Source organism: Falco rusticolus, chromosome 12 (genome assembly GCF_015220075.1).
Source record: "Falco rusticolus isolate bFalRus1 chromosome 12, bFalRus1.pri, whole genome shotgun sequence".
NCBI classification, from domain to species: domain Eukaryota; kingdom Metazoa; phylum Chordata; class Aves; order Falconiformes; family Falconidae; genus Falco; species Falco rusticolus.
The window spans coordinates 22,362,768-22,389,400 of NC_051198.1; the positions used below are offsets into that span (position 1 = coordinate 22,362,768).

Below are 26,633 nucleotides of genomic sequence, written 5' to 3' on the forward strand. Positions count from 1 at the left end.
GGGGACATATCTGATGTCCTACCAAAGTGACAGTCAGCATCAAAATATATAGATGTTGTCTGCAATGCTTGGGCAAGGTAACATGTCTATGCATGCTGCCTTCAAGGGCAGGCGAGGCAGCTGCACGGTGTCCATGGCCAGTGGCCACATACAGGTGAGCCTGGCCGGCCACGGCACAGGACCAGTGGTGTGGCGTGGCTGAGCAAGCCTTCAGCTTCCCAGCGCAGGAGCGAGGACAGCTGCCTGAAAGACCCTAGTGCAGCACCGATGTGGGGGGAAGCAGGGCCACATCTCCTTGTTTTGGAAGTGCAGGGAGTGAGACCTGGAAAAGCCACAACATGGGCAGCGTAATCCAACTGGTGATGCCCCGGAGGTACCTACCACCTGCTGGGCATGGGCTGTGCCTGGGGCTGGCTGTTAGAGCCTGCCTGCAGAGGGGAGAGCTGCCTGTGCCCCCAGCCCCGCTCAGTCCCTACCTATGAAGCCCGTAGTGCTAAAGAGCAGCAGAGCTGTGCCCCATGGTACCATGACGGGTGTCCACTCCATCTGCTGCAAGGTCCCCGCGGCTGCTGGCACTTACTGCACCTGGGCCACGCTTGCTGCCAGGGAATAACAGCTGATGTATCCCTGCCTCCTCCCGCCCCCAAAGGCATCCTGGCTCCGTCACTGTGTGTTTTGGGTTCATCCCATTTGGGGCAGAGCAGATGGGCAGTGCAGCGCTGCAAGTCCAGGTGACGTGCCTGGCTCCTTCCCATGTGTATGTTGTATTTCTGTGACAGGGTGTGGACACTTGGCTTAACTTCTTTAATATGCACATTCAGATTTTACATCCTCTGTCTCGGCTGTGCCAGGGCTGTATGCTCTGTCACCAAAGAGGGCAAAGAGACGCTTGGCTCCTTGGCAGTGCCCAGCCGCAGCTTAGATAAAGTACATGTATCCTGCATTGACATAAGTTATCTCGCAAGCAGTACAACCAATAAAGTCTTTTTGTCCCAGGGATTTATGACCTCCTCACCACAGCAATCCCAGTCTCCTGCCCATGTCCTGTGATGCTCTCACTACAGCCCAGCACTCCTGGTCCCGCATTTCCAGCTCCCTGATCCCTGCCATGGTACCACCTGCTCCGCCGTGTACCCTCTGGGCTTTGCCCGTCACAGCACCTTGGCTTTCTTGTGTGTCCCTGTGGTCTCCCTGTAATTCTCCATCTCTCTTCCATGTTGTCTCCCTGAGACAATGGTTGGATCGCCATTTAGGCAAGAAATAGCACATGCTGAGATCAGTCTGGAGCTGGGCAGGTCATGCTTGGGTTGTCAGACTCAGCACCTGGGTGTGTGCCTCTTCTTGGTAGCCTCAAGGGGGAATGGAGAGGGTCAGTGTCACCTACGTGGCCACCAACTCTCACAAACCTTATAGGAACTTTGTATCTTCAAGAGCTCTGTTCGACTGCCAAATTTTGTTGACCGCCGTCAAAACCTGAGATGTAGATGTGTACTAGGAGGCAGCATGACCATGCTAACTCATTTCCATACGCATGGGAATATGTGTATGTTGGAGGCTGCATCTCCCAGGCGGAATTGGACCTGCTGCTTGGGACCTCCTAGGTCTGCTCAGCACATGACCACTGGTGAACCCATGAAAGGGAAAGGACCTGGGATTATCTAGCAGGAAGGTCTGTCTTTGTGAAGTGCACTGCCTGGAGAGGGCAGCTTTGAAGTCCTGATTGGCACTGACCCTTTGCTATAAATACATAGAGAGAGCATTTTTGTGCTCAGAACATTTCTGGATGCACAACAAAGGGGGAGGAAGCAAACAAATGGAGCACTGTGGGAAGAAGTTAAATGGAGCACTATGTGGGGAGCACCAATCAAACTATCACTAAATAACTTCCTTTCTCTTCAGGGGCCATTATTCCTGGGTGGAAAAGTCGGGGTAGAAACTCAGGTCTGTACTACACAGGACCTCTGTGCTGAGTTGAGGCAATGGCAAGTGCATATGCAGTGGGGTGACACGTATATAATATGCATGAGCAGACGTCAGCGCTCTCTGAAATAATCCCTTCTGTGCTCAGTGAGTGTAGCACATCCATTGATAATCTGTGTGGGGAGACACACCATTTATCCAAAGAGTTTTTTTCTTGGCCAGCACATGGACGCTGCTGTGGTATCAGGATGATCAGAGCTTCCTCCTGGAGTCCTTAGGTTGCCCATTTTTTTGGAGACATGCAGCTACACACAGTGGTCTTGCTTCATCCCTGCTGTCTTAGTGGATGCACGTTGTGGCAGGGGAGGGTGAATGCTGGGGCATAACTCAAGGAGGGTAAGTGCTGACCCCGTTGCCACCAGTGCAGACAGAGTTGAGGTTCAGTGGGAGCCCTGCTGGTAGAGGCTCTCTTGCCCCCACCTCCCAGGAATGAGGAGGTCTCCTTCCCTCCCAGCCTCTTTCCACACGACACTGGATGGGGGTCTCATTGCTGGAAGCCCACAGGGAAGTTTTACCAAAGCTGAGGACAGGGTGCTTGGGAAATTGGTTTGTCTGTGTCCTGTTTGCTGTTGAGCTCCTGAACATGACCCTGTGCTCTTGAATAGCCCAGAGTGATGAAGGGCTTGGCTGAAAAGGCAGTGATTTTTGGGACTGGTCTGGTCCAACAAGACCTGTTCCCTGACAACTGCCTTCCTTCTGGAAAGGACACCACGCAGGACCAGGCTGCCAGGGACCTATTAAGTTGCCAAGATGCCTTTCTCAGAGGTTTCCCAGCTCTTAGAGGATGAGGCTCAATTCAGTTCAGCCAGATTAGGAAGAACGGGGTCTTTCTTCCTCCGCTTACTAGCAGAGTTACCTGGACTAGTATCCCTCCAACCATCTTTGAATCTATCTTTTCATTTTCTTCTCAAAGGGCTGAGTAATTAGGTTATTCAGAAGCTGCAAGCAATGCAGTAGACTGATACTCTCTGTCCCAGACTGTCATTTTCATGATTTGCATTTCAAGATGCACAATAATACTGCTGTGCGTGGTTTTGTTTGCTGTGGCTCAGCTTAGCACCCAGCAGTCTTTACAAAGCACATGAGCTGGTTTACTACAGGACGTGGAATCTGTCCTCCTGCTCTTCAAGAAATACAAAGATAAGCTGGTGGCCATTGGCGAGGTAATCTGCTCTGATTTCTGCATAACCAGAGTTTGCTTGATTTGACTATATGGAAACTGTCTTAAGGTGCGTATAACTCATTGTAATCTCTGGTTGTTTACATTCCTCTGTGTGGACAGATACAAAATGAGTTAGGATTAAAACCAAAAACTTTATTTTCCTGGCTAAATATCTGTGCAAGATTAAAATGAAAATTGCAAAGCCCCACAAGGAGGATGTATTGATAGGTGTCTGAATGCTGGTCTCCTGCTATGAAGACGTTGTAGGGAAGCTAGAAAAGCTACTTTAGTTCTTTACCAGGAGTATTTTCATAGCTGATGACACATTTTCTTGGGTTTTATTATTCATATGTTACTGTATTTCCAGGTATGTTGCCTTTTGGTGGGTGCTGTTTTCTGCTGTTTCTTCATTGCTAAAAGCTTCTGCCACCTCTCCTGAGAAAATGAAGCTAGCAAAAGCATTAGATCCCCACAGTTTGAAGTTCATCCCATTTTGTGAAGTGTTAGCTGGCGCTTTGCATGGGTTGGGCTGGACTTCACTCCATGGCTCATGTCCATGCCTGAGCAATGCCAGGAGCAGCAGAGAGTCGTGCTGCAGCTGGCCACGGCAAAACAACTGGCCTTGCTGCTGTGAGCCAGAGACCTTTCACACAGTGTCTTCTTCATACGCTGGACTTTAACTAGACTCGACACCTGTTTCCTGCATCACAGCTCCACAGGCAAGCTCTAAAGAACACTATGGGGTGTTTTGAAGTTTGAGTTTATCCAAGTGATCAATGGCTGGAGATGAAAAACTAACAATACTTGTGAGCACTGACATCTAGGAGCGTGACATCTTTGCCAAACGTGAAGTAGAAAAATGTTCCTTTCCAGCTGTGCTTCTGCTAAGGTTGTGGGAACTTCCTAGACTTTCTGCCAAAGACACTTTTTTTTAATGATTCTTCACCTTTATTCTGTTAGTACCCACACCATCCTTTCAGTGGTAACTGGGCTATGCTTCCCTGAAAGGACCACTCAGGATTTAGAGTTGTGATAATTACTCTCAAGGCTTCGTTTTCTCTCCCACACTATATGACATAGGAGAGGAAAGGTTCTTATTGAATAAAGGGGTGAAAAATGAAAGAGGGCCTGCTTTCACCTCCACGGAACTTGGCTAATGATTTGCCCATGATACCCAGGAGCAGATGTGCCTCCTGTTGAGTTACTCTTAAAAACTCCTTCTTGACTCAAGGTCAGATTTCAGCAGCTTGCCGAATCTGCTTTCTGGCATCCAGCATCGCTTTGTCCTGTGTGTAGCTCCTAGGAGCCCAAGGCTGTTGTACAGCCAGTGGAGAGAAGTAAGCACCCAAAGCAGAGCTGTTCTCAGGACCCCAGTTATTTCCTCTTCATTCCCCTCCTAAGGTTTCTAAAACCTACAAGTTGTTGGTACTGTCTGAGGTCTTAAAGGACATAAATACTCTGTTCAGCCTGTGTTTGCAGTTCATGGGAAATACAGGATTATCTCCAAAGATTTAAACAGTCTGGATGCCATTCTGGCAGAGCTTATTTTGCATGTTGCTATATTGATTGCTGTTGTGAGACTGACCTTCTCATGGGCTATTTATTTTCCTGGCTGCACTGGTGAGAGAAGTTAATTAAACAGATTCCACTGGAGAACATTTGCTTGGAGACAGATTCCCCTTCCCTTTCTCCAAACAAAGAGGTATAGTCAAAAACATGTAGATTAGTCCTTACATTTTTCTCCTTTAAAATCCTTTTCCTATATTCTCTCTAAAGTTTATGCACTGTAAGAGCCTTAGTGCTATATAACATTTACATGTGTTCTTTTTTACTGTTCTGGTCTTATTACTTTAAAAAACCTTATTTTTATATATATATATATATATATATATATATATGGGTGGGTGTCATGGGTGTTGGTCTCTTTTACCAAGTAACAAGCAATAGAACCAGAGAAAATAGCTTCAGGTTGTGCTGGGGAGGTTTAGATTGGCTATCAGGAAAAACTTCACTGAAAGTGTTATCAAGCATTGAAACAGGCTGCCCAGGGAAGTGGCTGAGTCACCATCCCTGGAGGTTACAAGTCATGTAGATGTGGCACTTAGGGACATGGTTTAATGGTGGGCTTGGTACTGTTAGGTTAATAGTTGAACTCAATGAGCTTAAAGGTCTTTTCCAACTGAAATGATTCTATGATCCCACGATTCTATGGTTCTACGATTATATATATATGAGCCGAAGGGATCTCACAAGATTGATAATTTGTAAGTCAACACCTCAGCTATCGGGCTGACATTATATGACTGGTGCTCCAGTAAAACACACTGCTGAATGTATTCATGGATGTCAGGTGCTGGGTGAGTGCCTGAGTGCCAGAGGTGCTGAGTGCCTTCCGTTCCCAGGAGAACAAAAGCCCTAAACAATGCTTGAGGGAAGGACACTGTAGGAATTTGCTTGTGTGCCGTCAGGACCTGGATGTAGCGTTGAGTGGGTCAGTGTGCAGGCAAGAGGTGGAAGCAGAAAGCCAGGCTCTCCCCCGCTTTCTCTATATCTGGGTCGAGCAGATGTTGTCACTCCCATGCAAAAAGCTCTAGATGCTCTGGGGTTGTCCTCAGCATGGAGCTGCCCACTGACCAGTGGCTGTGGCAGTAATGGTATGGCTGACAGGGTCACTGATCATAAAAGGGAGGCAATTTATTATCTCCCTTAATAATAAAAGGGAGGGAATTTTCTGTGAGAGATTCTGGATTTGCAGCTAATCTGAAATAGTTTATATCTTGCTAGGTGTGCCGCAAAAGACAACTGTTTGAAAAGCTTTTTGGAGAACACTTGGAGCGCTTTCTCAACACAGGAGCTCCAAAAAGGAAGCCCTAGTGTCTGGCTGGCTGACTTCCTGATCAAGTGATTAACACTGCTGGAATGTTAATGCATTTTCCATAACATACTGTCACAGCCAGGGTCTTGGGCAGGCATCTTTTATTGTTATTCTAGCTAAACAAAAAAATTCCTGCTGGTTTTTAGTTAAGCTGAGGTCAGCCAGCATTTTCCCCATCGAATGGATGTAGGTCTTTAAAGAACATGGCTCTCTTCCTGCTGATAGCCTCTTCAGAGAGAAACTGGGAACTTCAAGCTGTTACTAAATATTTGGTTTTCCTCAATAGTCAAAGTACCGACATTTCTCAGGCTTGGGTGAGCAATCTGTCTCTAAAATACAAGCACATTTCCATATTCCATTTCCTCTCAACAGCTCCAAATCCACGTCCTTTCCATTTAATTTTCAAAGGATGTACGTGCATGAACCAGGGAGGTCGTTGCAATGAATCAGGTAGTGAAAGAGAGATGGAAAATTTAAGTTATGTGTTTTTCATGAGCACAGTGCTTTAATTATTATAGCTCTTACGTTACGTGAGACGTCCTGAAAGTGGAGCGGACATTTTGTCGTTGTTGCTCTGAACGGTTGTTTCACCAGCAAATTGCTTCCACATTGCTATATATTCCTGTGTAGATGGGGCAGGGAGCGGGAACTCCGGGCATTCTGCATCCACAGAAGGCTACATCCGGGTTAGTCACTTGGGAGCCTGCTATAGCCAGTAAAGAAAGCCTTTAGGGGGCAATTCCTCTCATATTACTGAATTCTTACCTGGATATCAACCCGGAGTTGATAGATGGGTTGTGTTCATGGAAGCCTGCAATATCTCCCCGGTGTACTATTTAGGATGGGGTGAACTGCAGCTGAGCAGTTCCTCGAGCTGTAGGTGAACCAAGCCAACCCACTCAGATGCAGCTGGCTGCATCTGCACGACTTCTCTCATCACTGCTGTCCCATGGTCCTTTCACAGATCACGTTTTTGTCACTTGGTCTCTCTCACGAAAGAGCCTTGTCAATTAACTTTTAGGAAAGAAATGAACCCAAGGAGATCCGGATTGTCTGCCAGCACATTCCTCAGGTAAGAGGCACATCAGTGGAGGGAGTTTGTGAAGGAACAACAAAATGCCTCAAAGCTTCTCCACAAAGTTAACCAGCCTTTGAGCAAATGGGTTCTTGTCAAAACCAAAAATGTTCATCCAAGACAACCCTTCTGCAGATCATACTTTTTATTAATTTTTGTGGGCGTATACACTTTTCTTACTGTGTATAAAGGTTTCAGATGGAAGTTAACGTTTCTTGTAATATATGAAGAGCCTGTTAATCTTGGTGAATAAGAACTCAATAAATTTTACCTACTGTATTTGTTCACATGATTATTTTTTCGTACACAATTTTTTTTTCCTGCACTTGCTTTGGTAGGAAACTTAGGGGTAAAATTCCATTACGTATATGAAAATGATAGCTAACTAGAAAAGGAAGACCAGATGGCAGCTGACAGAAGTACCAGATGTACATTTCTGCATCTTTTGTATGGATTGAGACACCCAGGAACACAAATTTCTGTTGTTTACAGTAGATGAGTTCATTACCCATATTTTAAAATTCAGAACTTTGATACTTAAGAGTATACTTCTATTTTCCTGTCAGTACATGAAAAATTGAATCCAGGTCATTGGCAAACATGCCTACTGTGGGCAGGCATATTCCAAAACTGAGGTGGCTAGACAAACACCTGGACCTACAAACAAATTTCAGTTAAGTGGCGTGTGTTGCAACTGTTCATTCTCCGGGTGGGATTATGGCTTTATCTTCTGGGGACAGTGGGCAAATGTTGCTGGAATGAGGACTGTATAGGAGGAAGAGGATGTTTACATTTTCCCCTGTATTCTCTAATAGCTTTCAATCAAGAAATTTAAACATGTGACTCTCCCAACTACTTTCTTTCAAGTCCAGTTTATTGAGGTTTGTTTAGCATCCTACTATAATAGGTCATTTCTAGCTCAGTTGGAACTTCAGATCCTTTGTTCTGAATTCCCTTTCTTAAGCTGCTGTAGTTTTCTTGTTTAAACAGCTTGTCTGGAAGACAAGGACCTGGTGCACTCTTGCCATGTATGTTTCCTCTGCATTGAGAGATCAACTTTTGCATTGAAAGTCATAGAGTTAAACGCATTTTTAAATAATTTTGGGGTTTTTTTTTCCTTTAAAGACTAAAATACTTGGTTTGAATTGTTAAAAAAGAAAATCTGGAAGTCTTAACTGTGTGCCTGCTGTTTTATTTTACCATTGTTGATATTTTGGCAAAATTCTATATCGTTCTTTCTGACTAGTAACCTTGGGCTCAAGTTTTCCAAAGATGGATTACTTGTGGGGTTTTTTTTTGGGGGGTGGTTTAAATACTATTTTGAGATTTGGAAGAAGGACATAACTGGGAATTGGTATCACTGAAATAATCTAGATAGGAGTGTTAGAAAGCTAATTACACCCTGAAAGCAGCACTCTGTAGGTGGGTTTCCTTTATTTTGCAAAATGCCCTGGATGGACTGAAACAAAAAGGCACTTTCTGAGCCATTTTTTGTACAAAGATGGCATTATCTGCAAGATAAAATTAAAGTTTTGAAATAGTTATGAAAATACATTGTTCTTTCAGTGGAACATGTATTACAGGAGGAGCAGTAACACCACTACAAAATAGGGCATTGCACTTCTAATTGCTTTTTAACTTTCTCCAGCCTGAAAATTTGAGTGCTTGGCCTCTGCCTGACTTCTGGAATTTGGGCACAAGAAGGTAATTGCTGTGGAGTACATTAGTATCAGCTACTTGCCAGTGACTGCCTGATACATAAGGCATATTGTAGTCTTTTCACAGCATTCAGGAAAACAACTCAGTGTTTGGGTATATGGGAGCAATTATTGGCTCTATCACTAACAGGAATATCCAGGAGATAATAAATTTTCAGTTAGAGGGTAGGCTGAAAAAGGATAATAGCCATTTTAAGCTAAACTTGTGCTGTAAACCTTGACATCAGTGTACTGTTTTCAGCTTAATAAATTGTCCATGAAATGCAGAAATCCAAGGACTTGCGTTTTAATTTAACTCCTACCATGGATGTTTTTCATGGGGTGACTTCCTCTTGTTGGGCAACTATGTCCTTGGCCCTGCTTCTTGTACAAATGGGTGTAAATCAGAAGTAATGGTTGTGAAACCTATGAAATACAGCAGTGTAAAAAGTCAGGAGGTAAGTATCAAAGCTTTGCCTTGATGCTGTCGGTTTGATTTGCCTTTTCCTTCCTTGTTTAGGAAGCTACTTCTGGAGATAAACATCCCCAAAGATGGAATTGTATTGACCGTACCTCATCAAAATCAACCATTTTTTTTTCCACCAAGATCAGTGCAGCTGTAGCAAAGGTGGATTTGGCTTTGTGTTAGTCTGTTTTAAATAAAACTTCTTTCTGAAAAAAGTCTCCTGTCCTTATGGGAGGCAGCTTTCATCCAGGTGCTCCTTCCACTGCCAGGCTTAGCCTCTCTTTCTCTGCAGCTCCCTGATGTCTAGTTATTTCTTCCACGCAGGATCCCTGTGCAGGAAGCAGATGATGCTCTGTGTGCTGAAGCGTCAGGCAGACAGAGGAGACAATGCCCTGTGGGCACTGTGGCGGTGAAACCCAAAGCGCGCCAGCAATTCTAGAACAGGCTGAATTTGAACCTCTTGCTGAGGGTATTAGCTGGCAGCCGCTCTGCCTGCTGGATGGAGCCAAGGCTGTAACAGTAGGAAAAGGAAAAATGAGAAAAGAACAAAGCCTACTTTCCTCTGTCTTTAAGAAGTAGATGTTTTCTTTGGATGGACTTTAAGGTCATTGAAAATTCAATGGGGAAAAAATGTTAAATTAAATCAGCTGTGGATCAATGTTTACATTTTCTTCCAAAAGAACAAGAGTTGTTTAGGACACTAATGCTACATCTATACAACCCAGGCAAAGTGTCACGGTCCTTTCCCTGGCCCTAAGGCCAATCTGCAACCTGTGCCTGGGATTGCTGTAGCAGTTTAGCAGTGTGGGTGACGGGGTCCCAGTGACCACGAATGGGTACTGCTGGAAGTACTAATGTAGGCATAATCTCAGGTGTGTTTTTAGCATATTTCTGCCAATGTGTAACATGGACATATGTTTCTGAAGTGAAAGCTGGCTATGCTGTTGCTTTGATAATGTTTGTTTCAGTTCCTACTACACTTCCTCTTGAAGTTCTCCTGTTTTAAAATAGGTTTCCTTGCTACGGAGCAGTAGCACTTGAACTGTGAAGTCAGGCAAAAGAATTCAGAGGAATTTACCCAGCCTCTGGCTTTACACAGGAAAAGTAAAAATAAATTGGGCTTTTTCTTGGCATGAATGAAAGAGGCAAGAAGGGCCTAAATCTGACATAGGTAATTTTATTTTTAAAAAGCAGGTTTCTAGCACACACACCTGTGATCTGTAAATTCAGGATTCACTTCCCGTAGCCTCTAAAAATCCACAGTGCCTGCAATTATCATTGCCATTGCTCAGCTAAGGAAAGCAAAAGTAGCCTAATTAATATTTTGAAGCATGTGTTTGTATTATTCTTCATGCTGTAAATAAGATCAGAGACTGTGGCTTACACAGATCACCTGATCTGGAGTAAAATACCACCTCATAATTAGCGAGGGAACTGGAGGCTGGTGGCTAAGCGCTTCTACCCTGCGGACACAGACCAGGCCAGGCTCTGCCATACAGGTGAACAACGGCGCTGTGTGATCTGCTGAGCGCGCCCCAAATCATTTCCCACAGGGACCGGTAACGTACTCCTGATGCTAACGGACATAAATATTTCTGTATGTTCCTAATGCTCCTTGGAGAACGACCTGTCCCTTGACGAGGGTGTGCTGCAGGCCGCGGCGGGGTGCCAGGCACCGCTCCCCCAGACACCTCCCTGCGGGCTCTGAGGGAGGCTGCTCGCCGAGGTGGCAGCTAACCGCCTCCACGCGTCACCCCGACGGGCAGTTGTCTGGGGTACGCATCAAATCAAACGTCAGAGGCTGGTGGATACGAGGAACGTGCCGCCTGCGGCTCTGGAGGCCACGAGGGGCTGGGGCGGCCTGCAGCCCCCCGCGCTGTGCCCGTCCTGGCTGCCCTGCCCTGCCAGGCCGGCCCATGGCCCTGCCCAGCCGCCCCGTGTCACCTCAGCGCGCTCCTCTGCATCCTGCCGAGAGGCAGGTCTCGCTGTGGCAGGGCAAGGGCAGGGGTCGCCCCTGAGGGTGCGGGCAGCGCTGCGGGCCCCTGTGCCCGCGGGACAGGCGGGGGGGCAGGTGGCAGCCGGGCCTGGGGCCGCTCGGCCCGGGCTGTGCGGGGCGCGCCGGCCGGGAGAGCCGTTGCGGGGTGAGGTCATGCGCCTTCCTCGGGGGTGTCGTGGGGGTTATGTACATCGTTCCCGTCTCCGTATGGGCAGTCACCCGCACGGACAGGCTCTATCGGTTCCGTTTAAAGGACTGTGGGAAGTGTGTGTGCGTGCGCGCATTGCGTGCGTGCGTGTGGACTGCCCAGCACAGGCACCGAGCCACGCACCGCCGCGCCGCCCCAGCCGCCCCTCCCGGCGCGCCCTCTCCGCCCGCCCCGGGGCCGCCTCCCGCTCCGCTCCGCCCCGTGGCGCGGCGGCGTGGGCTCGGTGGCGGGGCCGCAGCCGGAGAGACAGGTGACCTTGGCAGGCAGAGCCGGGCTGCGCCCGCCGCCGCCGCCGCCGGGGAAGCTGGGTGGGGAGACGGCCGAGATGGTGGAGGAGGGCGGCGAGGAGGAGGCGGAGGGGGAGAGCGCGGAGATGCCGGCGGCCGCCGCCGTGCCCGCTCTGCAGCGCTGCAACGGCTTCCTGCCCGGCAAGGAGGCGGCGGGCGAGCGGGCGGCCGAGGCCGAGGCCATGCTGGCGGCGGGCGGCCCGCCCGAGACGCGCCTGTCGCGGCGGCGCCTGGCGGTGCTGGCCGTCTTCAGCTGCTACTCGCTGGTGAACGCTTTCCAGTGGATCCAGTACAGCATCCTCAGCAACGTCTTCGCCGGCTTCTACGGCGTCTCCTTCACGCAGATAGACTGGCTCTCCATGGTCTACATGGTGGCCTACGTGCCGCTGATCCTGCCCGCCACCTGGCTGCTGGATGCCCGCGGCCTGCGCCTCACCGCCCTGCTGGGCGCTGGCCTCAACGGCCTGGGCGCCTGGCTCAAGTGTGCCAGCCTGGCCCCCGGCCGCTACCCCCTCACCCTGGCAGCCCAGGCCGTCTGCGCCGTCGCCCAGGTCTTCATCCTGGGGCTGCCCTCACGCATCGCCTCCGTCTGGTTCGGCCCCACCGAGGTCTCCACTGCCTGCGCCGTGGCGGTGCTGGGCAACCAGGTAGGGGCAGAGGGGCAAGGGAGGCTGGGGGGATGTGGGCCACCTTAGCCTGGTGTGGCGTTGAGTTAAAACTGAGCCGTTTCAAGTGGGGAAATAGCATTCTTCAGGAAAGGGTTATGGGGCAGCGCTGGAGAGAGGAAGAGTGATGGAGGTGATGTTCCATCGCAGCCGGCTGGGCTTTGCAGGACTCTGGCAGTGAGCAGCAGCTCATGCACTTCTGTCAGCCACCTGCAGTACATCGGTTGAGACCCTTTTCAGAAGTCATCCTGCTCTGCTTTCTCTTGCTCTTGCATGAGACATCTTGCCTCTTGCATCACTCATCAGACTGAATCCACCCCCAGGTTGGAGGGGTGTAAAGTACATGAACTTTCACAGAGAGCCCCAGTGTCCCACTTGTGAAGTTTTCTGAGTTTTCTGTAGCGCTGGGGTAGTTCATGTCACTGTGGGCAGCTGTTAACAATCATGCATTTCCTTGAGCTTGCTGGTCCTGGCTGGTTTCAGAGAGCTGGAACAGGTGTATCTGAAAGCACGGGTGAGGATATGATACCGATGGGTTTTTTGTTCCCATAGCCTTGTTCCAGCCCCCTGCTACTGTCCCTGCTTTTTTGTGCCAACAATATGTTAAGATTCCAGTCGACATTGCTGGTGAAGGCTGAGGTCTTAGGTATGGTTTTATTAAGGTAATAGGGGATTTGTTTTTCCTTGGGTGAGTCTAATGATTTTATGTTTGTGCACTTTGGATTATTACAGTGGTAATAGTAACGTTACATATTTACAGTTAGGGTTGCTCATTAGCTCGTACCTGGATGCTGAGGGTTTTACCAATGCTTATCTAAACCAATTTTTTTTTTACATTGAAGTCTTCCAGTGGACAAGTCAGCTGTCCCTTTGGACTGAAGACTTTGGGAGTTGTTTGTTGGTTGTTTTAGCAGTTGAGCAAAAATGTTGCATCTATGACCTGGAATCAGGTTAAAGGTTTCTTTGGCAGCTAAATCCACTCTTTCAGACACGCACCAGTCATCCCAATAGCAAGGAGTTACTGAGACTTCAGTTCCACAGTACAGTGCCAAGGATGCAACTTGGAGTCTGAAACTGGTGCTTTGCTCAGATGCTGAGATGGGGGAGTTGGAGCGGTGCAGGACAGAAGCAGGTGTGCAGGGGCTGTGCAGGTAGGAACCATGAGAAAGATGGGCAAGGAAAACTGGAGCAGAGATGTAAAAACCCCAAACCTTAGTTCTGGAGCATATTCCCTTCCAGAAGCTAGGACAGATCTTGATGTGCTGACATGCTTGATGGTCCTCTGCCAGGGAAACACCTGTGAAACGCACTGACAAAGGTGCATTTCATCTCCCTGTGGCAGCCCTTCACAAAGGATAATGGCTTATTCTGTAGCTCTGTGGTACCCTGCTGGCTCAGAGCTTCGTGCTGTGTAGGTCTTAATATCCCAGTCCTGCTTGTGTCTCGTGGTGTCAAACAACAGAATTTCTCTGTCCTCAGTTTTTACTTTCTTAAAAAAAAAAGCACTCTAGAAAGCTAGATTGAAAAGGGCGTGAAACACCAAATTAGGCCTCAGAAGTTGGAGGTAATGTTGTCTGTGTATCCCAATGCAGTTCACTCCTGCATACACATTACAATACAGTCGCACTGTAATTGGTTAATTGCACAACGTACCAGAATGAAGTTGCTATAACTAACTGGGCTGTTGGTCAGCCAGTTTCTTGTCAGGTACTTTGCATAACTTCATCGCTACAGCAAACAGGGCTGGGACCGCACAAAGGGGAGGGACAGAGTATTTATCGAAAGTCAGATCGCACCCATTATCTCTTGAGATGCTGATTATTTGCAGTTGAAACACAAATCACTGGGAATGCAGTGATGTACCCGTCAAGGGTTATTTCCACAAGTATTCAGCATCTCAAACTGGGCATACCAGATCTCTATCCTTCTGGCCTTAGCCTCTCTGGGTGTAAAAGGTGAAAAATGGTATCGCGTGACTTTCTTGGAATATTGTGGGCACTGTGTAGGCTCACTCTGGGGGAGGAAAAAACATATCTAAAGTAAAAGAGTAATTGTGTGCTCAGTTCATGTTTGTTAGGGTTCATATACTGAAGGGTGAGAATAAAAAGACAAATTCTTCAGGTGAGCACTGGATTCAGTGTAAAACTGATGGTTTTTGCAGGGAAAAAAAAAAAAAGGCAGCGAAAGCTGCGTTGGGCATACACACAAAGGGCACTTTGTATCCACATTGGCACACCTTTGTGTTGAGTGGTTTCTGAGTGTTGGACTTGCTACTCTTAACAGTCTTTGGTGCTTTTTTTTAAAAATCTTTTACCTGAAATAGATGCAGGGGTTTTTAGTTTAAAAAAATAACATTTTTCTAACACTTTAAAATGCAGTTTAGTTTTGGAGGAGCAGCAGAGAGAAATTAGAGAGTAGTCCAAGACTCTTGTTCCTTCATAGTTTTTTTCTTTTTCCTTCTATCTATCTCTACGCACTAAAAATTTCAGTTCTTGGTTTTTGTCTCTTTTTCATACAAAATCAGTTGCTACGTTGGAATTGACTCCAGATACAAATGGATTACTACTATATTGTGTGATTCTCCTTTGTTTCCTCAGCAATAATGGCAGATGTAGGTTTTGGTTTTGTGTTTGTTGATAAGGATGCTCCTTTTCTCTTGCTCTTCTTTGCTTTATCAGTTCTGCAATAAACCTTGCTTGTCAGTCTGTTACTGTAGTGGCAGGATCGTGACATCGAGAGGAGTGTTTCTAAAGAGTAGCTGGAATGTTCTAGGCATTCAGTTGCAGTATTTATGGACATGCACAGTGTTTTGCTGTGAAAGATTCTTCTGAAAAAAAATCCTTAATGCTTAGTTGTTAAATGTGTTATATACTAGGTATAGTATTGCAGTTTAATTCAGAAGTAGAAAGGTTAAAACCTGAATTATGGAAGATGTGAAAGAGGGGAGCTTTAGATTAGAGAAAAGGAAGAAATTCTTCACTGTGAGGCTGGTGAGGCACTGGAACGAGTTGCCCAGAGCAGCTGTGGATGCCCCATCCCTGGAAGTGTTCAGGGCCAGGTTGGATGGGGCTTTGAGCAGCCTGGTCTAGTGGAAGGTGCCCCTGCCCGTGGCAGGGGGTTGGTACAGGTGGTCTTCAAGGTTCCTTCCAACCCAAACCATTCTATGATTCTATGACCTGACTGTGAAATGCCATTGACAGCAAATGGCTCAGAAGTATAATACTAAAGGAACACGTTTCCTTCATAGTTTTATTAATACTTATTATGATACAAATTCAGAATTCTACCTGGTAAGGATTTTCTTTTCTGTTAATTTTTATGTTCACAGGAAAATGATTTTGGGTTTTCTTTTCTTGCTTTGCAGCTTGGCACTGCGATTGGCTTTTTGTTGCCGCCTGTTTTGGTTCCAAATACGCCTGACGATATTGATCTAATGGCACATAACATCAGCATCATGTTCTACGGCACAGCAATAGTTTCCACGCTTTTGTTCTTCTTAACAGGGGTTGGTAAGTGTGCTGTTCTTGCAATTTAAACGGTGACTGTAGGGGGTGTTTAGCACATCTCTTAAAGCATCTGGCTTTGCTCAAAGTAGTTGAGATTATGTTTTCTCCAATTTACTTGTGTTCACTTACCTGTTGTGCCAGGGTTAAGTGACAAGTAGTTTACTGTATGTTGCTTCTTCACATGGGGTGACATCTCTCAGAATATTTAGGCAGCTTAGGCTTTTTGCTAGAAAAACCTTATGATACAATTTGAATTCTCTCTGTTAACCTTAACATTCAGACACTAGTGTGTAGTGTCTAGACACATTGCAGATGAAGTCTGTCTGTGACTCTTAAGTTGGTAGCAATCAGCTGTGACCAAATAGTTAGCACGCCCTTTGTGGCTGTGACTTGATTCTTCCATGAGGACATCTAGAACATTTTTTTCATGGAAGTGTTAAAAAAAAGTTAATATTCTGAAATTCATCAAGCTGAAACACTTCAAAAAGAAAAAGCATTAGTCTGATAAAGACAAATCAAAATTGTTCCTCCTTCTTTTTCCCCAGTGTTTGAAGAAAAGCCAAAATACCCTCCTAGTCACTCTCAAGCAGTCCTGCAAACTATGCCTCCTGAGGATTATTCCTACAAGCAGTCGATTATTAACTTGTTCAAAAATGCTCCATTTGTACTTTTGCTGATCAGTTACGGTGAGTGGTGCTGTCTGGCTGTAGTCTGGCAGAACAGTTCAAATGTGTGCTAAAAGTACATCGTATTTTAGTTGTGGTTTTTTTTATGGGGAAGGGAGGGTCAAACTTTTACTTACTCAGCAGCCAATGCTGGAAAATCCGGCAGGATTCAAAATACCATTTAAAGGCCTGGTGAAGAGATTTTACTTGGCAGATAAAAAGTTTTGCCTCTAACGTGAGTCTTAAATATCAGAAGATTAACTCTAGGGTAGCAGATCTGTGTGTGTACCCCTGGAATGACTGAAGCTTTTCTTTTGGTACTGCAGGTATTATGACTGGGGCATTTTATTCTGTCTCCACGTTATTAAACCAGATGATAGTAACTCATTATGAGGTAAGTTTCTTGGATCTTCTTTGGGTGGGTTTTTTTTTGTGTGTTTTGTTTTGGTTTTGTTTTTTTAACTGTACATTTGCAGAGGTGATGTTCATTATTATGAAGGTGCTATGTGTGCTCGGACATTTGGTTTCCTTTATACCCCCCTACAGTTTCTTGCACCATACAGCTGTGGGAGTCATAGGAATGTTTGTTTGCGCTTATGACTGCCAAGAGGTCTGAACTTGACTCTGAGTGGAAGCGAGTTATTAATGAGCACCATATAAATATTTGTTGAAAGGGAGAAGAAGTGAACGCTGGGAGAATTGGCTTGACACTGGTGGTGGCAGGAATGGTGGGTTCGATTATTTGTGGTTTGTGGCTGGATTACACTAAAACATACAAGTAAGTGTGGGTAGGCATGTATGGGGTTAGGGGTAGGAGAGCGGTGCTATTGCATTAGAAAAATACTGCGACGTAAGGGCTGAAGTGAACTGAAGATAAAGTGCAGTTCATCCGTGATCTTTTAGTGGCCTTGATGGAGACTAGTTTCTGAGGCTACAGCAAAAGCTTGAAACTCTTACTGGTTCTTGGCCCAAAGAAATGAGAGAAGAGAATGCAAAGATACGAAGGGGTTTTCCATCTACTCCTATCTCTTCAGGAGTGTAAGGCTAACAAGGAAAGCACTTTATATCCTACATACAGTGGCCGGGTGGCCCAGTGGACTCCTTCTCCTAGGAAAGCATAAAGGTTCAAAACTTACTCTGCATTGTTTTGTAAAACAGGCAGTTGATGGATTCTCATTTTTTTAATTCTAATCCTGGTCCTATTAGTAAGCATAACATTGCGTTAATTCAGGGGATGACCGTGGAGTAGAACTCTGTTCTGGGGTAGGAGCTTCTGGGTCTATCACCCATGGTGTGGTGCCCCTCAGCAGTGCTTCTTGTGCTGGGGTAGTTCTCCCCTGTGACTCTTAGTACATTATGGGCAAGAGCTCTAGAAACCTAATGGACGTTAATGCTGTAGATAGGCTTTGGTTTTGCTAGTGTGTTGGCTTATAAATAAGTGATGTGTGCTTTAATATTTTGGATGATATCCTTTATTCCAGACTTCAAATAAATAGAACAATGTAATGAGATTTGTTTGACTTGCCTCTTAGGCTGACTTTTATTGCTACTGGTGTTCCATTTGGCTGCACATGTATTGCAAAATGGGCAGCACTTCAGAATGGCCAAGAGGTGCAGTATAGTGGAGAACTAAAATAGTCTTAAGGTAACAGTATCTCCTGTGGTTGTCCACTCTTTTAAAGAGTCTGAGTAAGTGTCTGTAGCCTTGAGTGAAGCAGTCGTATAACCAAGGCAATAGTTTGGGAAGAGATACATTCTCATTACATGATACATTTGAGTCAGAATTACACAAAGCAAATTCTATAGCTCTAGAATGTCAGTTTTTAGGGAGTAAGTAATGTCTATGTTACTCTTCCATGCTTCAGCAATGTGCTATGACCTTATGTTAACAGTGTTAATTGTTTTCCTTTTTTTTGGTTGGGTTGCAGGCAAACTACTTTGATTGTTTACATTCTCTCATTCATTGGGTTGCTTGTATTTACTTTCACCCTGGACCTCGGATACCTTATAGTAGTGTTCGTGACTGGAGGAGTACTTGGGTGAGCACTTAAAGAGGACTGGAAGAGTTACTTCAGTTCTGTTCAGAAACAATATTTAACTGTTTTAACTAAATGATTCTATGTATATTCTGTCACCATGCTCTCAACCTATGCCTATAGCTCACAGTACAGATAGGGTTTACTAGAGTTTTATCTTGTTACATCAGAATAAATATAAAAGTAACTGACTTTCCAGTGAATTCCATTTAAGATTTTAATGGACCTAACAGAAGTCTGTATGTGATCAGTTTGTTTGGTTCGAATTCAAAAAGTTGTCTGCAGTAAAGCTGAATCTTTCTGTTGACCAGTTCATAAATGATTAGGGTTTGACTGAGCAAATCTAGGAAGGCTGGCTTCTGTGCATTTTTATTAATCTATGTTTTGATAACCCAAGCAACATGCTGGATGCTTTGTTTGCTCAGAAGAGCATGAGCATTTCTCATAGATATGTAATCTAAAAGCCCCAAAAGGTGCTTGGGGAATAGTGCTGTATCGAGACACAGCAGTCAAGGTAGAGCTGGAAATGTCTGGATAGTTTCAGTTTAATGACTAATCAATCAACCAACTTCAACTGCATTAAATCCCTGCTCTTTCTGTCACCTATCGGTCGCCTCAGCTTCTTCCACAGCACTTGCTAGCAGACATTCCAGTGTCCAGCCTCTCTCTCTACTGATGGTCTCTTTTTGTCCTCCAGCATGGATCTTTGGGCTGATCAAAGGATGGTGTTTGTGTATGTCTTTCATTTTGAAAGTAATTGGCTTCAGTTATGGAATGTTTTGTGGACTGGTCAGAGAAGGTTGTTTAATATGTAAGGAGTGGAGTGCAGGTTATTATGAGAAACAGGACAAATATGTTAAAACATCTTTGTCCAAAACAGAGAGACGTATAGCTAAAATGGTTGGGTGAGGTCAGGGGAATGAAGCAGGCAAAACAAGTATTGGATCATGTTAGGTCTTGAAAACAGACAGTTAAGAGTACCAGCTAATTCCTAATACCATGTGTTTACATTTGATTTTCTTAGCTGTAGTAATAGATGAAGGCCACACCTGTCACCCTCTTACTCTTATCTTCAACAGGTTCTTCATGACTGGCTATCTCCCACTTGGGTTTGAATTCGCTGTGGAAATTACATACCCAGAATCTGAAGGCACTTCCTCCGGTCTCCTTAATGCATCAGCACAGGTTATATCATCTTATTTCTTCAAGTGAAGTAATGGTCAGGAAAGCCACTCTGCTCAAATCTAAGGTGGCTTTCTCAAACTTGGCTGCTAAGTCTCTGTCATGTTGCTGTAGCCTTAATTTTTTAATCTGGTTATTTTAAGATGTGACCTGAAACTTTGCAAGGTAAAGTGATGACTGTTTTCAATGTGATCCTGATGAAATGATTTGTTTGTTTATAGATATTTGGAATTGTCTTCACGCTTGTTCAAGGAAAGCTCACAACAGACTACAGTCCTCGTGCAGGAAACCTCTTTCTTTGTGCTTGGATTTTTGTGGGCATTATCTTAACAGGTAATTAATCAGAAATGTAAGTAATGAGTTCTCTTTAATGTAAAAATGTGGAAGCTTTTTTGAGATAGTGAATTTCTGGGTAGTTTTTAGATGTCTCAGACATCTGGGATTTAAATATGTGGCTTTCTGTCTGGACTGACAAAAGTTATAAATGCAGGCAGGGTTTGATTGAAAGGGTTTTTTTGCTTTGTTTTTCACTTCAAATAATTGCTGTGTGCACACCCTTTGTTTAAAGGATAATATTGCTGATATATGGACAGCCATCTGTCGCCATGTCTTGAATTCGAGGCAGATGTCTGTCTCCAGAGTAGGATAATAAATGTAAACAAATACATAAATGGAGACAGTTTGCAGTTTTCCAAATGCAAGAAACTGCTGATGTGTTCCTGAACTGTACCTGTGACTTACGCTGATACTTACAAATGTACTGAAAGTGCTAAAATAAGCTTTGCTTTATGCACTCATGGTTTAAAAGCTTTTATTGTAGTTTTCTGCGTGTGCTTTGTGAGGAGCGAGTTCAAATTGTCAGTAAGTTCAAATTGTGAAAGACCGAACACAGGTATTTTAATATGTGCTGAAAGCAGCTTCCATGTGCTTGCACTGTGTGTTTCCCTTGAAATGCATGTCATTGCAAAGTTGTGAACCAGCTTTCTTTTTACATTTTTGTTTCAGCCTTAATAAAATCAGAATTGCGAAGACACAATGTGAATTCAGGGATTATGAATTTGGATGTTAAAGCTGTAAGTGCTGACTCTCTTACCATGATTGTGTTACTGTACTTGAATGCTTGGCTTCTATTGGCATAATAATATTAACAGCAAAAGACAATTGACCAAATCTTATGATTGTTTCCATGCTGTTTTGGAACAACAGAACCACATGGGATGGTACCCTCAGGTATCTGTTTCTCCCCTTAGCTCCCATGAAAAAAACTAAAAGACTTCTGCTCTCAGATTTTCTTGAATTTTAAGTGGCTAATATTAATCTCTGCTTTTACTGCTTGAATCTTGCTTTTTCATATTTGCAGGTAGCATTGTAAATTGTAAAGCCTTTTTGTGTATTGGGTTAGGAGGCTGTGCTATAGATGACATATTTTATTTAAAATACCTGAAGTCCTTTTAGGTGAAGTCAGTGTCTGGTGAACAGAAGTCATGCTGCAGTTTCTATCCTGTGTACATGAAGAGCTGGGTCTCCTCTTCTGCTGAGCACCCTCTCAATTTAAACAGTGAGCGCAGCATTTTCAGCTGTTCAGGCGGTTCCAAGACTGTTTCAGCAGCTTTTCCAAATTGTCACCGTTACCTGTAGAAATAAGGCTGTCAGTGGAAACATTTTTTCAGTGCTGTGGGTTTTTTGATCATTTGGATTAAGATAATGAAACTGCTTTTTGGAGTTGGGTATTGCAAGATCCTCTGTCAGGCTTCTTTTTATGTGTAGGTGTCTTGCTTTTGATCATCTGTGATCAAGTGCACACTGTTACTGTCTGCATAACGTTCAGAAACTTCCAAGTTGGTGCTATATGAGCTAACTTGAACCTGAAACCTCTGCAGCTGGGCGTCCTGTAGCTTTACCAGCCTGGGTCGGGGCTGTCTTGGGGATGTACATGCTGACTATAGGCAGTGGCCCATGACTTATTAGCCAGGGTGTAACAGAAGCCGGGAGTCCTTGCCCTGTTATTACCATAAATAGAGAGCTGCCTGTGTTAATAAGGTACAACAGCACTTTGATACCAAACCTTGATCAGCAAGATTCTGCTGTGTTTAAATGTATTGAAGAAAAAAACCTGAAAGTTATTCTCTAGATGATAAATATCTATATGCAGTAAATACATACTTTAGAGTTACACTAAGAAACTCAATTCTGTAGGGTTTTTTGTTGGGTTTTTTTGTTTGGTTTTTTTTTCATTACAGAAGGTAAAGGAAAATAAGGCTTTCTATAAATGCCTGATTTTGCTAATTAATTATTAGGTTAGACTCCAATAGTGTATGCAATTACCCAGGAATACTGAGGTTGAGAATAGCTTCTGTTGAATAACAGCTTAATTCCCGGGTTTTTTTTCCCCCTCTCCAGGTACCAGTTGACAGTCCTGTAGAACCTGAAAGTACTACATTAAAAATTCAGTCAGCTTTATAAAGCTGAAAGAAGGTGACTTGGAAACGCACAAGCTTGGTTGGATACTGAACAACATCAATTAGCGTAATCACTGGATTTGTGTGTATGAGTAGTAAAATGTGTTTGGTGATATTTGTGATAGTTGTGCAGTGGACACTGTGAAGATGCTCAGTTCCTTTTGTCCAAGATGCAAACAATTCACCTTTGTATGGAGTATTTATTTTACCAGTTTTTGAGTTTTGCAGTTTCATTAGTAAAGAACTGTGTGAATATTCTCCACGCTAGGGAGACGTGTACATTCAGGATGCGTACTTCAAAAAATCTGGAATCCTGAAGTACAGTTATCATGATCAGAAGTATCTAATCTTCTTTTCTTGTTCAGTCTTTGCTAGTGCATTTGAAAAGTCAGAGTAGGTAGCTGTACAGCTGGAGGATGTGCACAAGTTCCTTTTTTTTTTTTTTTTTTTTTTTTTTTAAATTTATATTTATTTTTAATATAAGCCATTGGTTCCTTCTGGGAAACTGTCTATAGCACAATACTGAAAACAAGAGATGACTGCAAATGTGTGTGGTTCATACTGGCATCTGAAATTTCTCTTGCCTTGAAACTTCTTGATAGATATCAGAGGGCAGATAAGAGAAAACACTGTCTTACAGATTCATTATAACATTTCTGGGGAGATTTAAAGACTTTTCCACTAGATAAACTGAAGAAAAAATTTTCTTGTTAAATATAGTAAAAAGGAGAGGAAAGGCCTTTGATATCTCTCCTGTGAAGTATTTATAGGCAATGGAACACTACCGCACAGGTTGCCTCCACAGAATATTTTGAGTGCTTTCTCAGTTAAAGTGAGAGGAGTACGTGTTTACAAAGAGCTGGTGCCTTTACTTTGTAAAGATCCTTGCCTCATCTTGGGTTTAATCAGTGCTGCTGAAGAAATTCCATTTTGTGTGTTAAACCTCTGAATATTTGTTCTATCCTTTTTTGCATTTATTTGTCTGCTTTGTGAGTTGTATCATTTGTCCTGTGAAATTTTTGTGCTCATATAACTTAATGTCTTTTGCAGTTTGTTAAAAGCTGTAAGGATGACTGAAAGGAAAATAGTGACGTTTCACTTTGATGAAATATTTGCTGTTTATATTGTCCTTCTTAGCTACAAAAGGAGCAGACTTCATTAACACTCACTTGGTGTTACTACATTTATATGAATTTGGGATGTGGATTTCTCACTGCAGTGCTTCTGAAAATACTCTCCTTTACCCTCTGCTCTATCTACATCTACAGAACCGATGGCACTACAGTAATACTGAGGCCCTACTATTAATGAAAGTGTCAGACCTGAGTTAGTGGACTTTTTGCAAACATTTCAGTTTTTGCAGTCTTTAAGCTCAGCCTGCAGGTTCAGTACCATCAGTGATGCCGTCTCTTTGAGTTCCCACAGATGTAGTGCCATCCAGAAGGTGGAACCCTACTCGAAGTTTTCCATGGATTGTTACAGTTGGGCGTGGGGAACTTTTTAACTCCAAAATAATTTTCAATATGAAAGTATCATTAAATAGTTTTCTTTCTCTTGTTTCACTGTAGATTTAGAGAATCCTTTTCTATGAAAAAGAACCTTGTAAAGTTAGCTTTCTAAACTTAGCCTCTAAACTTGATGATCTTGATTTAACATTTTGTATGATAAATGCATCAGACATGGGAAGGCTGAATGGCAATATGCCTGTCAGGATAAGCTAAGCATGCTTGGAACACTCACCTTTCCAAAAAGGATCTATGTCTCTTTGTCAGGTCCAGTGCTACAGAGAAAATGGGCAGATCTTGCTGCTCCTGGAGAGGCCAGGTCGGTGGGAAGAGTCCCCTGGTGAGGTAGCTGAATATAGGAAAAGTAACTCATACATATTCAAACAGCAGGCAAGAGTATAGGAGTGGAAGTAGAGATGCTTTCATTATGTCAGTTCTTTACATTTAATGACTTACTTTGATATAAGCTGCCCCATGATGGGGTGTATACGTTTTCAGCCTGAGTGAGCAAAGTGAAAGTTTGTGCCTTTTGGTATCTGTGGGTGGGTTTTCCCTTTGGAAAAATGGTAATAATGTGTGCCAAAATATATACGTTCTTCAGCAAGATACAGATTCAGTAAATATTTGTGTTCATGGCCAGTGGTTGCTTTAGACTTACACTGTTGCAATATCTTAACGAGATAATATTTTTGCAGTTTTGGAGAAGTGTTTTCAAATGTCCAGTAGAAGGTCTTTGGCAGTATTCAGAATGCTTTCCAAGACGTCCAGTACACACTATTCAAGGTCAAAGATTGAACTTTTTTCTTCTAATTCCTTTCTTCACTACTCGTTTCCAGTCTCTTTAGTTATGTTCAGCCAATTATTGAAAAAATACTCTAGCCCTTCTGGCTCCTTGTGTTTGTTATCTTCTGCCAAATTACTTGGCTACCCTCTGAAAAGGTCCAAACAAGATTTTGGCATGCTGCAAAACCTGCTGGGTCCCTTGAAAGAAAATATTCCGAATAATGAAGGCTTAATTGCATCCTGGATTTGATACTCCCCCTCTAAAAGGAGCTTGAAAGTTGGAAACCTGTGAGCTATTTCTAAGTATTTAAATAAAAGGCCGAGCAGCAAACTAAAGAGCAAATAAAGAACAAACCAGTATTTTATGCAATAATCTTACCTGTCTGTCAAGACACTGAGGTTCTAGCTCATGGCAGAAATAGATTTGGGGTAGTTGGGGCATTGATTTTTCTGCTTTTAATTTTTGTTTTTTAAACAAACAACATCCACCCAATCAAACGTCCATCTGGAATTGGAAATAGGGTTTCTGTCGTGTCAGCTCTACATCTCAACTATGAGAGGATGGAGTAGGAAAGTGAGAAGAGGCATCTCAAGTCCCATGCATCAGCTTTTGCTTTTCAATATGCTTTTCCTTGAAGAGCTTCAAGAGAACTGTAGAGGATGCAAGAGAACTCATGTCATGGTGAGCAAGGGGGCTGCCCCCAGGTTCCCAGGGGCCCACCAGCATGTGTAATTGCTAACTTACAGCTACAAGATTCAAAGATGAGCCTTTAAAATAACTCTTCATTTGTTTCTTCCAGACCATTTTAAACTTTTGCTAACTTCAGTGGGAGAGACCCAGAGAACATTGACCCATTTTCATTTAGGATTCCTAACATGGCCTTAAAATCCTCGTTTCTTTTGGCTGGGTGTGAAAATACCAGACCTGTCAGGCATAGTCTGGAACTGCTGCCATCAGGAGCTTTCTTCTTCAGCTTGGTAGATAAGTCCTTCAGAGCATTTATTTTGTAGATGAGTGCTTGTCTTTAATAACATCTCTTTCTATTGCTGAATGCCTATGTTTTACAAGGAAGAATGAGCAAGGGAAGGAGTGGAAAGAATACCTAGGATTCATTTCACGTTAATAGAGCTTTCCTAACTTCATCCTCTTGGACATCTTTTTTGTTCAAGACAGTCTGTTGTTTCAGAGACAATCACTGGAGTGTGTAATTAGAGATGCCAGCCCATGTTGCCTAATGAAAAAATGCTTTTTGAGAAATATTTGGACTATCTTGTGTGTCTACAACCAAGTGAAGTTGGGTTAAGCTGTAAGAATTTATTGCTTTTGTTTTCTATTTTGTGAACTCATGAGTTTTCCTGCGTGAATGGGAACTTGACCTTTTGGGTTGCTGTCTTTCAATACGTGTATGTATCACCTTAAGTGTTATAGGCTACTAATGATGCACAGATGGCAAGCTAAGTTATTGTATTGCAGGTGATTTCCCCCTCCACCATTCAGTCTGAAGTCTGTGAGGAGAGGGGATGTTAACGCATGAACTAGAATGAATTCAGCAAAAAATATTCCTAAGAAATGTATTTCCATGTCAAGACCCATGTTATTTACTGCTCATGTCTTGGTTCTTCTCATGAAGAGAGCAAATATTTTTTTCTGTAATATTTTGGTTTTGTTAGTGTCCCATTCTTTTTTTCAAGAGACAATTAAAATTCCTTATGAATATTCTCGGATTGCAATATTGTATGTATGTGTATATGTGGGTGGCATTATTCCTTACCATTATGTGTTACTAATAAAGTGTATAACGTGTAACTTGATTGGAGATAAGATTACCATTTTTGACAGCTGCTGCTACAACTGATGGTCTAAAAATGATTCATTTTTTTCCTTAGAAGCTGCCATTTAATGTAGGAAAAATCTATAAGTGAATGATACACTGTGTCATTAATAAACATGTATTCATGCTTATATGCAGAGTGCATGTACGCAGGGTATATAAATGTATTGTACACAGGAGTATTGGCTTACAGAGAAATTTTCTCAGGGCATCTAATTAAATTATTAGCATCATTAGTTGAGTTGCACTGCTCT

The 26,633-nt window shown here is 43.6% G+C and overlaps 1 protein-coding gene across 2 annotated transcripts; it reads left to right on the forward strand.

Moving 5' to 3' along the window:
* The first annotated feature begins 11,635 nt into the window (after positions 1–11,635).
* FLVCR1 (FLVCR heme transporter 1) lies at positions 11,636–26,359 on the forward strand. Of its 2 annotated transcripts, XR_005107032.1 has the most exons (11): positions 11,636–12,393; positions 15,776–15,920; positions 16,463–16,603; positions 16,909–16,976; positions 17,257–17,360; positions 18,511–18,621; positions 19,698–19,803; positions 20,022–20,133; positions 20,806–20,873; positions 22,201–25,229; positions 25,348–26,359. XR_005107032.1 is itself a non-coding variant. In XM_037405830.1 (10 exons), the coding sequence occupies exons 1-10, from the start codon at positions 11,785–11,787 to the stop codon at positions 22,261–22,263; spliced, it is 1,527 nt and encodes a 508-aa protein (XP_037261727.1). In that variant the 5' UTR covers positions 11,636–11,784; the 3' UTR covers positions 22,264–26,359. The 2 variants fall into 2 exon arrangements, 1 of the variants encoding a protein (XP_037261727.1); XM_037405830.1 differs by having other exon boundaries at positions 22,201–26,359.
* The last annotated feature ends 274 nt before the right edge of the window (positions 26,360–26,633 follow it).